Below are 13,791 nucleotides of genomic sequence, written 5' to 3' on the forward strand. Positions count from 1 at the left end.
CTACGATTACGCAGATGGCTTGGGGAACAAAGTCCTTTGGGGTCATGGAATTCCCTGGCTTTACACTGCATCAGCTGAAGGTCCTTGTGATAGATCGCCAGGGGTAGTGTTTTAGCGACAGTGATGGGTGTGCGGTAGCCAGAAGCTCAAACCCTCGGGCCTTCAAACCCTTAGATTTCATTGTGCAGAGAGGCTCTCTTTTGCAGCTGTTTTAAAGTAAAAATTCTGGGAGGATAAAGCTGTCACTGGCTACTGGCCATGACAGCTATGCTCTACCCCCACCGTTGGATACTTCCAATGCCAATTGTTGGAAACCACAGGAGGGGAGGGTCTCCATTGTGTTCAGGTCCTGCTTGTGGGCTTCTTCTTCAGGGCACCTGGTTGGCCATTGTGAGAACAGGATGCTGGACTAGATGGGCCACTGGCCTGATTCAGCAGGCTCTTCTTATGTTCTTATCCAAGTGGGACCTGCAACAAAATGTTGCAGTGTGGAATGCCTCTGTACAGGGCACCAGCCCTTTTCTAGGACACACCATTCCTTTCCTCCTTGCCCAATTTTCCACATCCATTTTTTCTGACTGTATTCCCAGTTACCTGGGAGTAAGCTTTACTGAACTCAGTGAAACTTCCTTCTGAGTAGATGTGCATGGGATTGCACTGTAACAATGAAACAGCTACTGGGACTTCCTTCTCAGTCATAGACACCTATAGGGTTACTCAGTGCGCTACAAATCAGAAAGCCCCTGGTTCCAGTCTTCTGTAATTTTGTGTCACAAAAAGAGACCAACATTTATAAAGCTTCTTTAGGGCTCCTGCAGACAACTTCCTCATTGAGCATCGATCCTGATTTGCTTGCACAAAGCTTTCACGGAGATTAGATCATATCCAGACTTTATTGAGCCTTTGTTCTGATTTGTTTATGGGGCAATTATACTGCAACAATGAGCATTCGTCCTGCCTTCATCCCGATTTGCTTGTGAGGTATTTATACAACTTTCCATTAATCTTTCATTCCATTTCCCTATCACTTTCCTAACAGCAAAAAAGGCCATTTTCTCTTTTAAAGTAGATTTATTGCACGAGGGTGACCAGAGTGCTTTAATCCTCAATTGCACAAACCTAACATTTGAATTCCTCCCGTAAAACAGTGACTCTCTGGAGGCACCCTTGTGGCACTTCCAGGCCAGCTCTTCATTGAACATCCATTCTGATTTGCTTGCGGGAGATTAGATTGTGTTGCTTCAAAGCAAGTGCTATCCCTGCACTTATTTAGTATGTTTTCCCGTGATTTTCCTTATAGCAAAAAAACTGATCTTTTGTGGAAATGGGTTTATTGTGCAAGTCCTCCCAATCAACTAGAATTGCGGATCAGGACCTCAATATCTTTTGGGATACCTTTCCAGACCCTTAGATCATCTTCTGAGGCCCTTCTCCAGGTCCCCCCAGTGGGGGAAGCTCACAGTGTGGTGACAAGGGAGAGGGTCTTTTCAGTTGTGGCTCTCCATCCGTGGAATGCGCTCCCCAATGAAGTCCACCTGGCACCTTTATTGATATCTCTTTGGCAGCAGGTATTTGATGGACTAAGATGATGTTTGTATCAGTGTGCTGCCAAAGCTTTCTGTAGCTGTATGCAGATGGTTGTTGTTTTGTTATTTTGTTTTTATGGTGTGGTATATTTACTTCTGGTTTTAACAGTGTTGTAAGTTGCTTGGAGACCTTGTGACTAATACATCCAATAAATAAATAAATAAATTATCAAGATGTGATTGAATCCCCTCTGAAGAGAGTCTGGAATTGCTCTTAGTTAAATCTGCTCAAACAAATTCTTAATTTGCACTAGACCAGGGTATGTGCGTGCTAATTTTTCTCATTTTTTTCTCCCTACAAACAGGGAGAATTGCCTCTGAATGCAATCCAGGTGCAGTTTGAAGAGAACAAGAAAACATCTTTCCTAATAGAAGGTATGGCACAAATTGCAAGCATAGAACTTACTGCAGGTGGTGATGGTTTTGCTCAGGGGGAGTACAATGGGCAGCTGTTACGATGAGGAGCTGGTGTCTTAGGGAGTCAAACCAATAGAGAGCCGGTGGTGTAGTGGTTAGACTGGCACCAGGGTTCAAATCCCTGTTTGGCCATGAAGCTTACTGGGTGACCTTGGGCCAGTCATTGTCTCTCAGCCTAACCTACCTCACAGGGCTGTTGCAAGGATAAAATCAGGAGGGAGAAAACCATGTTTGTATGGCACCTCGAGCTCCTTGAAGGAAAGGTGGAATATAAATGTAATAATAATAAAATAATAATAAAAGTTTGCCTATAAGCTATATATTTAAAGCACTTCCCCCAAAGAATCCTGGGAACTGTACTTTGTTAAGGGTGCTAGGAATGGTAGTTCTGTGAGGGGTAAACAACCATTCCCAGGATTCTTTGGGGAAGTCATGTGCTTAAAATGTATGGTATGTAGGCAGCCCAACATAGTGAAGGGACATTTCTTTACAAGGAAGGATTAGAAAAACAACATTCCTAAGAGGGTGGAGAAGTGTAGGCTCAGTTCAGGATGTGATTAAGGAAGCTTAAACATGGTTGGTTGCATTGTTGGAATTGGCAATCCCGAGTTGGAAACGATCAGAGAGCCACTAGCCTAACTCAGTGGTGAAGCACATACTTTGCAGGCAGAAGTTCCCCAGGTTCAATTCCTGGCATCTCCAGTTAAAAGGATCAGGTAGCCAGTGATGGGAAAGGCAGTGACTGCCCTGGAGAGCCACTGCCAGTCAGAGTAGACAATACTGGGCTAGACAGGCAAATAAAACAACTTCCCAACAATGGCTTTTTTTTCTTTAAGTGATCTTGCAAACCACAGTTTAGGGTGATATCCCAACTGAGCCATAGTCAAGCAGATGCAATTTGCATTCCTTGCAGGCCGATTAATCAACTCCATCCGGGTGATTTGCCCCAGCTATGACGATTACCAAGAGTGGCTGTACTGCCTTAAAACAGCTCAGTTCCACAATGCTGATTCTTCCCTGTCTGGATCAGAGAGCTTCTCGGGACCAAAACCACCGCACCTGGCTCAGGTAAGGTTCCATGGGCTCCTCCAGATGACCTGTTTATCGAGCATTGATCCCGATTTGCTTGCACAAGACTTACGCTGAGGTGATATAGTACCCGCTCTTTATTGAGCATCCGTTCTGATTTGTTTGCACGGAGGTTATTTGTCTTCCCTTCCGTCTGTTACTCCACACTTTTTTGTGCATTTCCCCATCACTTTCCTAACCACAAACATTTGTTTAAAAAAGTCGGTTTGATGCAATAGAGCACTATAACCAACTTTAATTGCACAAACTGAAGTTTCCAGCATGCAACTGAATCCCTCCTGGAAAATAGCGACAGCCTGGGGGCAACCCTTGTTTCCTTTTTGTCACGCACCATGACCCTGACTTCTCTTGAAGAATAACATCCCTTTGCTTCCCAAATTATAGTTTTGATGTATGGTTTTGATTCGTTATGGTGGATTCCCACAAGTCCAGTTTTAGTGGAACAGCATCCAGAGGATGTGTCTTCTGAACGTTATTCTGTGTGAATTGCAATATGGGGGACACGTTCCCCACATGAACATCCACTGAAACATTCCACTTGTCCAACCTGTTGTGGATATTCACCTTCACAAGCCAAAATGGTCATGACAGGGCACACAGAGGCCAATAGATGGATGAACAGGGCCAGGTGCAAGTTTCTTATGTTGAAATACAACTTGGGCCCAGGATACCTTAAGGAACACCTGAGCCCTCTTATGCCAGCTTGATTACTGAGATCATCTGAGAGAGCGCTGACAGTTGCCCCGATGTTATAGAGGCCCAGCAGGCCTCAACCAGAAGTTGGGTGTTTAGTTTTGCTGGACCCATTCTGTGGAACGCTCTGTGGCAGAGATTCTCAGCAGGCACCCTCGCTTTTAGCTTTCAGGTGTCTCTTGAAGACTTTTTTATGCCGACAGGCCTTTGCAGCTGTTTAAAATGTTAATGATTGTTTTTTATTGTTTTTAAATGTTTTCATGTTGTTGCACACTGCCCTGATGTTTTGCAAGAGGGCATTATGTAAATACTGTTTATAAGAAATGAAGCCAGTCCAAATCTTGATTTTGCCACGTTCCTACATAGGTAGGCTTGGGAAAGCTACTGTCTCTCACTCTTAGCTTACCACCCTCCCCATTTGCAACAGGAGGAAAGGTAACTCTGGCCTACCATGCAGGGTTGTTGTGAGCATTTTGAAAAACTTTATAAACATACTTTTCCTTGATCATCGGTTTAGTTCTCAGGAAGCGGGAGAGGCTCGCTCACCTCTGACGGCCGAACGAACTCCTGGGCATCTGGAGGGAAGGGGGCGGCCTCCACGCACCACTCCCAGAACAGCGCAGGTTCTCTTTCCGAGAGGCAGCCATTTGGTGTCACGCCAGACAGCCGACTAAATGATGACTCCCAGCCCCAGTCAGTCCATGTAAGTAAGAATCTTGGGTAGTAGATGCTCAGGGAAACCTTTCTAGCTTTGATCTTCATGCCGTTTCCTTTATGGGTGGGTGCATCTTCAAGGCAAAATGCAAATCCCAAATGCTGTGAACTATACAGTGAAAAAATGCCTGACAAGGATGGCTTATTTCTTGCTCAGGTGTCTTGGAAGCTGGTGTGCGTGCGATGTCAGTTCAATCATTTGCAGACAAGACTACTGGATTGTGCTTTGTGGGGCTGCCTTTGACCTCTAGGCAGTTTTCAAACATGGTTCTCCCCTTCCTGATTTTATCCTCATAACAACCCTGTGAGGTAGCTTATGCTGAGAGACAGTGACTGGCCCAAGGTCACCCAGTGAGAGTGATGGCTGAGCAGGGATTTGAACCCTGGTCTCCCAGGTCCCGATCCAACACTCTAACCACACTGGCCATGAAGCTCAACTGGGTGACCTTGGGCCAGTCACAGTCTCTCAGCCTACCCTACCTCACAGGGTTGTTGTGGGGCTAGAATGGAGAGGGAGGAGAACCACGTACACCACTCTGAGCTCCTTGGAGGAAAGGTGGCGTATAAATGTAATTAATAATAGTAACTACAGAATCACATTATTTCTCCTCTTGTTGCAGTGTCCGGGAAACCCAGTCTCAACAAGCACAGGGATGCCGAATGCCGAGCTGAAAAGGAAAGGAAGCTCTCGAAAATCCAAAGGGAAGTGTGGCCCACTGACCCAGCACCCGCAGCCCCACAGCCAGGATGGGGAAAGGGACCATTTCCAACTCATCCCAGAGCATCCCAATGGAGACGTCTTATCTCCGGTGTACAATGAGCCATACTCAGCCCTAGTCCAGCACCACCACCACCCTGCTGTTCCCCCGCTGCATTTGGACATGAACAACGTAAGGCACCTGGATTAGAATTGGGGAGGGACTGTGTCGCAGTGGTAGAACCATGTGCTTTGCGTGCAGAGATCCAGCTGGGGCTGGGAAAAGCATCTGCCTGAAAACCTGCAGTGTAGACCAGAGCTTTGAAAGTCTGTTTTCCAAAGGAACTAGTTCTGCTACAAGTTCAGCATGTCCAAAAGTAGCCCCTTCCAGTTCACGGTTGCCCCTTTACAAAATGAACTATCAACCACTTCAAAACTGCTAAGAGTCTTGGTGGATGACTTAATGATTTTTTTTCTGCCTGTTGTAGCAATTGTAGGTTCCATAAAATTCAAATTGTAATGCAGTACAGTATAGGAAATAAAAAAGCACAATTAAATACAATTAAAAACCAATATGAATATTCAGTGTAATGAATGTGCCATCTTCCATCTCCAACCACAAATCCACAGTCACACTGTGGACCACCTAAATGAAGTTCATGGACCACTGATGGTCCACAGATCACAGTTTGGGAACCCACGTATTAGTCCATCTAGCTTGGCATTGTCCACAATGACTGTAAGCGGCTCTCCAGGGTTCAGACAGGATTCTTTCCCAGTCCTAACTGGAGATGCCAGGGATTGAACCTAGGACATTTTGCATGCAAGGCAGATGCTCTACCCACTGAGCCACAGCCTTTCTCCATGTTCAGTTCACATTCAATTTAAGTTCATCCAAATGATCCTCAGCAAAATACTTTCCAGCATTCAGTATAAAAACATAATAAGAAAATATCAAAACATCAGCAAAGTGGGATGTGACTCGTTTAATTTATTTTCCCCAACAATTATGAGCATTAACCTTAAAGGCCCAAGAAACATGTAAGAGAATGAACTTGAAGATGAACTAGAAATTGCTCAAAATTCTACCCCAAAACAAACTGAATTCACATTCGGTTCACCCGGCAATTATGGGAACTGCTGTCAGGTATAGTTCAGATATTTTTGAACTGATGGTCTGAACTTTGTTAAACTGAACTAGCTCATTCCAAGCATTGGCATAGATCAGGAGTGGGGACCTTTTTCAGCTTGGGGGCCGCAGTCCCTTTCAGGGGCCACATGCCAGTCGTGGGGCAGGGCCAGAGTCCAAAGTAGACTGAGCAACATGCAAAAGCCAGAGATTTCTGACACCCACCCACTTTTCTCCACAGGAAGGGCTGTAGCTCAGTGGTAGAGCATCTACTTTGCATGCAGAGGGTCCCGGGTTCAATCCCTGGCATCTCCAGGTAGGGCTGGGAATGCCCATCTGAAACCATGAGCAGCTGTGGCCCGTCAGCGTAGCCAACACCGAACTAGATGAACCAATGGTCTGACTCGGTATAGGGCAGCATCACAGTTCCAAGGACACATTCTAGCCTGGCAAAGGCAATGAAGGATGGTGCAGAGCAGGGCTGGTGAGAGGCGAGGCCTGAAGAGGGGTGTAGCCTGGGGAAAGTCCAGACAGAGGCCTGGAGCATCTCATTTGGACCCCGGACCTTTGCGCAGCAGGCGACGTTTCAGCCAAGCTAAAGGCAAAGGGTTCCAAACAAACACACATCTCTCCATCCAGGCAATAGAGAAGCATTTCTCAGGGTATTTATTGAGGGCAAGAGCACTCAAGGAGGATGCAGAACAGGGCTGTGGATGGGTGTGGCATGGCGAGAGTTCCGAGGGCCAAACTACGAGGCCTGGAGGGCCACATTTGAGATTCTCCAGTCCTAGTATCAGTAATCCTGAGCTAGACAGACCAGTGGACTGGCTCAGTATAAGGCTGTTATACTGTGTTTCGGTACTGACCAATTCATTCCACGTTCCATGGACGTATGGAACTGCACGTAACCTTGTCAATACGCAAGCCCTTTCCTGGAACCAGTTTCTGAGCCAGCAGCAAGGCATTGCCTTCATGACCCCCTTTTTCTCTCTCCGTTAGCTGAAACAATGGAACCTGCCTAGAAGTCAGAACTGCATGGCGCCCGAAAACGTGAACACGCCTCTCTCTTGCTCCCCTATGTATGCCGACCCCTACACGCCAAATTCCCCCTCTTCACATGGAGCAGCAGACACCAACTTCCTAGAAGAGGTATTGTGCATGTTAATTAGGGTGACAGTAGAAGATCCCTTGAAAAGGAGCCCAAAGGTTTAAACCCAGGAATTCCCAATTACGTGCCAGGAAAAAGCTGGTGGTGTGAAAGGAATGAATGAAATAAGTAACGGCTCCTGTGAGTTTAAATAATTTATCCACAAAGGAGGCTTCCTGTTACTTCTCTGCATGATTAACTGTTCAGGGCTTGCAATATTCTTAATTGGCCTCTACTGAGGGCCAGTTAGTCTGCCCCCGTCTCTGAGGCAGGGATGAGTGGAGCATTCAGCTACACAGGAATGGGAAACCTGTGGGCCTCTAGATGTTGTTGGACCCAAATTCTCATCTCACGACCATAGGCCCTGCTGGTGGGGGCTGATGGGAGTTGGAATCCAACAGCCTCTGGAGGACTGCAGGTTCCTGGCCCTTGCCTTAAACAGCACTTCATGAGAGGTAGGGGTCTCTCACTTGGAATAACCATCTAATTCCAGCAATGTTCCCTTTTCTTGCAAGTTCATGAGATGCCATGGGAAGAATGCCTCGGAGCAGCAAAATGGCTACCCGGCCATGCCAGTGTCCATCCCTGTCTCCCATCATCCTCCGGTGCATAAGAAGAACTCCCAACCATTGCCCGGCAACCACTGGAGAGAACCAAGTGCTCCAAATAGATGCAGCATCCTTGGGCCTGCTTTTAATTTCTCAGTGATGCCTCCTTCAGACACTGATTTGACCACAGTGAGTGCAGTTGGAAGTGGGGGTGCTCTTTTGTGGGTTTGGGCCTTTCCAACTCCTGGGTGCAGAATAGTTTGTCATTTGGGATATTACTATTATTTTCTTTATTGTTAAAAAAAACTTATATGCAATTGTTTTGTACTACTCAGTCGGAAAGCGGAAGGAATCTGATGCTTTACTGCCCAAGTCATTATTTGTTAATCTGCGGAATCCATTGCCTCAAGGTGTGTGGGTGACTATCAGCTTAGATGGCTTTAGTGAAAAGGCAATTATGGGTTGTATCAAACTAAGCCCTACACAGAGTAGACCCACTGAAATGAATGAACATAAAGTAGTCGATGTCCATTAACTTAATGGGTATCCTCTGAATAGTGCTGGCATTGGATACAACCCTATTTATTTATTTATCAGGATTTATATACCACTTAATCATCAAAACCTTTTAGCGGTTTACATAAATTACAAAATAGGCATTACAATTACTGATAAAATCAGATGTTAAAAACAAGTTAACCTTACAGAGAGAGAGAGAGAGACAGTTTTGAAAGCAACAAACAGAACTTCACCCAAGCTTGCTCTGGATCCCTATAAGGATTCCATTAATCACCTAAAAATATATGCATGTAATTGTGATTAACAAAATCATAAATGTATGAGAGCCAGTGTGGTGTAGTTGTTAAGGTGTTGGACTACGACTTGGGAGACCAGGGTTCGAATCCCCACATAGCCATGAAGCTCACTTGGGCCAGTCACTGCCTCTCAGCCTCAGAGGAAGGCAGTGGTAAAACCACCTCTAAATACCGCTTACCATGAAAACCCTATTTGTAGGGTTGCTGTAAGTCGAAATTGACTTGAAGGCAGTGTATATTTCTCACACACACACACACACATATACGTAAAATCAGCAGTTTAAAAAATATACCACAATGGAAGCTCGTTATAATGTGGTTTGCTGTACCACAGAACCAGCTCAACCATGGGGATGACAATGTCCCCCAAGTAAAATAATGTTTAGAGAATGCAGCTTTTGTTGTAACGCGGAAGCCCTATAACAAGGGCACATCCTTTGTGCTCCCGATCCCCACTTTATAACAAACTTCTTCAAGTAAACTGGTCCCAAGCTGTTAAGGGCTTTATATATTAATACTAACACCTTGAATAAGACAAATTAATGGAGGAGAGTGGTCTATCAGCAGCTACTGTGCATGAAGCTAAGTAGAACTTCCCGGTTCAGAGGCAGTATACCACCAAATAAAAGTTGCTAGTGGGGAAAGACGGTAGAGAGAAAGTTGGAGGATGCCCTGCAGGGAAAGTCCAAAAATGAAGCTGTTTTCACAATGTCCATCTTTATCTCCTCTCTTTTCTCTCCACCAATCAGAGCACCTTATCAAGGGATGAATTTCTGACAACTTCCTTGCTGGCTTCAGGTGAGTCCCTCGGGAAAGGCTGAGACCTGGTCTCCTGGGCCTTCTCCCAATGCAATCCCAGCCCTAAATGCCCTAAAAAGGATAAATCATGAGTGGAAAACGTTTTGCCTGACCAGGGGCCACTTCCGAGGGCCGCATGCCAGTGGTGGGCAGGGCCAGAGGCAAATGTGAGCAGAGCAAGAAATGTACATTTTGCCTTTGAACAGAGGGAGTGTGGCAGATCTCTCAGGAGAGAGGTGCCACGACTGAAAAGGCCTAGTTCCTGGGATCTGTCAATCATACATTTGCTAGTGACAGACCAGAGAATTAGGCCTCTTATGCCTGTTCTGGGGTTCAGGTAGATGCAAGCGTGCCTTAAGACTGGCAGAGTCATGTGTTTATATATGACTATACTCATCCCCACCCCACTGTCTTTATCTCTCCTGATTCTATAGTTGAAAGCATCGGAACGTACGACCTGCCTGAAAGCGGACGAGAGCGGCTCGACTCTGCCTATCACGATTACGCCGAACTCCAGAGTTTCCAGAGCGACTTTAGTTACGACAATATCTGGGAAACCGAGGCGAAGAAGTCCGGGTCCCGACGGACGGTGCCAGTCTCTGACAACGAGATCTACCATTGTTGAAAGGGGAGGGGCTTGGAGCACTAAGGAGGACAACTGAAAGCACCAGAAAGAAACATGACTGTCTGCCCTCTCCAGCCCTCTGCTTTTGTGCTGGGTAATATAAGGATTGGATAGTGGGTTCCAGGCTACCCAGGCTCCCCTTCTGTTTTCTTTATCCCCCCCCCACAAAAGCAACAAGTTTCTGTATCCTAGGGAAAGTTATGGCCCTTGTTTCTAGACAAGCTTTGTTTTCTTTTGTCCCTTCACTTGCCAACACGGTGCTCTGTGAAACTGGTCTGAAAACGGAGCCTGAAATTCCAGCAAGAGCTCCATCCCATCTGTTGTGCCTGCATTTGTGGATTTGCAGCTGGGACCCTGGCCTCTTGGCAACTGTTATGAAGCAAAAAATGTACATTTTGCCTTTGAACAGAGGGAGTGTGGCAGATCTCTCAGGAGAGAGGTGCCACGACTGAAAAGGCCTTTGTCACTGTTGGGGCAGGCCGAAATGGAAGCCTTCATTTTGCATCTGGCTGACGGATCTTGCCATTCTCCTATGCAAGAAGAACAGGGAGGGAAGTCACATTCCCTAGCCAGGACACTTAGGTGTAAAAGCGAGAGGCTGTATTTTTAAAACCCACCGCTTGATCCAAAAGATGTAGAAGAAGAACAGGATGCTTGTCATGTGCTTGGAAATACCACAGAGCAATAGAACGACAGACCGCCTGCAAACTGGATTTACTTGGCTCTGCAGTATTAGGAACACTGCCATTTACCGAATCAGACCAGTACTGACCTGGTGAGACAGAGAGACAGTGCAAGGCCAGAATTTTCTGGGTTCCAAATTCGGGAACCCACAGCAATGGCCTACAAGCAATTGGGTCAAGTCTGCTTTAATTATCATCATCATTATTTATTATAAACTGCATTTATATCCCACCATTCCTTCAAGGAGCTCAAGGTGTAGCACAGTATTCTTCAACCTTTGGGTCCCCAGATGTTGCTGAACTACAGCTCCCATCATCCTTGGCCACTGGCTAAGCTGGCTGGGGTTGATGGGAGTTGTAGTCCAACAACATCTGGGGACCCAAGGCTGAAGAACAGTGCTAGTTTTTCCTCCCCTTTAATCTCACAACAACCCTGTGACGTAGCGTAGGCTGGGAGACAAAGTCATCCAGTGAGCTTCATGACTGAGTGGAGATTTGAACCTGGGGTTCCCAAATCTTAGTCCAGCACTCTGAACTATTGACACCTCACTGTAGGCTTGATTATGTTCTGGTGGTATTGTATCAGAAAAGTGCCTGGTGTGCCCATCTTTACTTGAATGTTTTTTTTAAGAGATTATTTTAAACAAAGAACAACCAGCAAAGTTTACATGTAGCTTTTTCATGATATGTTCTATTTAATACCTAAACGCGTGTGCCTTTGGGAGGTGGGAGGAGGAACTAATGCTGTTTAATTGTTGACAAAACTCTGGATTGTTCTTGGACCTGCCCTTTTCAGCCGGTCCAGAGTCAGTGGTGGCTGATGCCCCTTGGGACTGGTGGGGCAGAAGGCAGGGAGCTCCACAGCAGGTCTAGCCAGAGCCAACGACAGGCAGTGCCAATTGATGCTAGGTCTGTCCCCATCTTCCTCCTCCCAGCCGAGTTCTACAAGGGCAATACTGAGACTAAGGGAGGAGAAGCTGACAGCCAGTGCCACCCCTGGACTGGTTATAAATAAACAGGCAGGCAGGCAGGCAACACCTGGCTGAGGTTGGTGGGCCCCACTAGAGCAGCCTCCTCTGTCCAGAGTTACACCAACTTAAGGACTGATGTTTCTGGCAGTATTTTAAATTCCAAGTTATCCCCCCTTTTTTGTGTGTATTTTCAAGAAAGAAGGAAGGTTTAGACCTAGGCCACATCCACACCATGCATTTATTCCACTATTATTCCACTTTAAACAACTGTGGATTCCCCAAAAGAATCCTGGGAACTGCAGTTTGTGAAGGGGTGCTGAGAGTTGTTAGGAGACCCCTGTTCTCCTCCCAGAGCTACAGTTCCCAGAGTGGTTTAACAGAGGACTCTGGGAATTGGAGCTCTGTGAGGGGAATAGATGTCTCTCAGTGCCCTTCGCTAACTACACTTCCCAGGATTCTTTGTGGGAAGCCATAACTGTTTAAAGTGGAATAATAGCAGAATAAATGTATGGTGTGAATGCGGCCTTAGTGGGAGAGCAGGAGGTTTTGGGTATTTTTTTTAACAGAGCTTGTATAAGGATGATGGGTGTCAGAATGTACAGGGCTCAGACCACAGCTGTATTAGAGCCATGTTCAAAGATCTTGGAGGAGACTGTGTTTGTGTGTGTGTGTGTGTTTGTATAAGAGGTTATTGCAGCAAGGTTGCAAATGTATACAATCGACATGCTGTACAGGTCTCTTGACAATTTCTTTCAAGACCATACTGCTAATAAAGTTAATATATCTGAAGAGTTTGCTGCTCCCTGATTTAACTTGGTCTTCTTGGGTGTGTAGTTCTGAATGGGCTCCATCTCCTGGCCTATCCAAGACAGTTCTGCAACAAAGGTGGAAATAATCTAAATGTTTTTCCTCTGTATTGATTTGACAGAGGGCATGATCCACCAGGATGTTATTCACATCTGCACCATACATTTGAAGCACTTTTATACCACTTTAACAGTCACCTGGGAACTGACATTTGTTAAGGGTGCTGGGAATTGTAGTTCTGTGACGTCAGCACACTTAACAAGCTACAGTTCCCAGGATTCTCCATGCCTGTTAAAATGGTGTAAGAGGGCTTTGAATGTATGGTGTGGATGTGACCTCCAGGAGCTGGTCACATTAAAGTGTTTCAAGCCTATATCGAATATCAAAGGGTTTCACAATTCAACTCACACCCACGGTCGAATCCTAACTTTGTGGCGTGACATTGTTTGACTGGAGCTGGCTTGGGTTACTCCTCTCACATTTCCTACCCAAATAAGTAGAGGTAAAGCAAGTGATTTCCGCAGAAATCAAAGGGGCCCAGGCTTGCTGGAGAAACCCAATATCCTGAGACTGTGTTTCCAGGTCACCCAGTTAAAACTACTATCACCCCTGTCATCTGGGTTTTTTGGAAAGTGTAGACAGATTTCAGATGTAGTCTGTAAAAGATAAATGTGTTTAAAATTATAATCGTAGAACTGTAGAGTTGGAAGGGGCCTATATGGCCATCAAGTCCAACCCCCTGCTCAGTGCAGGAATCCAACTTAAAGCATACCTAACAGGTGACTGTCCAGCTGCCTCTCAAACGCCTCCAGCGTTGGAGCTTCACTGGTGTTACGGATGGGGGAGAAATTCGACCCAGTTCACATGTAAAGGCGAATCTACCTAATCCGCACCTTCTGAAACAATGTGTGAACCAAATCACAGCCATCCTTTGAAATTTGCACATCCCCAAATATTGCAGCGCTGTTCTCCAGGAAATTCACGTGCACCGAAATTGCTATCCTAGGGGTGAAGTGTGCATTAAAATGCACATATTTCTGAAAATGACATACACAAATGTGGGCAAATATAA

At 45.8% G+C, this 13,791-nt stretch overlaps 1 protein-coding gene across 1 annotated transcript in view; it reads left to right on the forward strand.

Annotated features, from left to right (window-relative positions):
- Positions 1-12,719, forward strand: part of PLEKHN1 (pleckstrin homology domain containing N1) — a 62,737-nt gene extending 50,018 nt beyond the window's left edge. Inside the window, exons 9-16 of the mRNA XM_061601281.1 lie at positions 1,892-1,961; positions 2,917-3,071; positions 4,303-4,488; positions 5,120-5,389; positions 7,325-7,474; positions 7,988-8,209; positions 9,585-9,633; positions 10,068-12,719. Of these exons, the coding sequence (XP_061457265.1) occupies positions 1,892-1,961; positions 2,917-3,071; positions 4,303-4,488; positions 5,120-5,389; positions 7,325-7,474; positions 7,988-8,209; positions 9,585-9,633; positions 10,068-10,258 (1,293 nt within the window). The 3' untranslated portion in view covers positions 10,259-12,719. The remainder of the gene's footprint in view (positions 1-1,891; positions 1,962-2,916; positions 3,072-4,302; positions 4,489-5,119; positions 5,390-7,324; positions 7,475-7,987; positions 8,210-9,584; positions 9,634-10,067) is intronic.
- The last annotated feature ends 1,072 nt before the right edge of the window (positions 12,720-13,791 follow it).

This window comes from Rhineura floridana, chromosome 18 (assembly GCF_030035675.1).
Source record: "Rhineura floridana isolate rRhiFlo1 chromosome 18, rRhiFlo1.hap2, whole genome shotgun sequence".
In the NCBI taxonomy this organism is placed as follows: domain Eukaryota; kingdom Metazoa; phylum Chordata; class Lepidosauria; order Squamata; family Rhineuridae; genus Rhineura; species Rhineura floridana.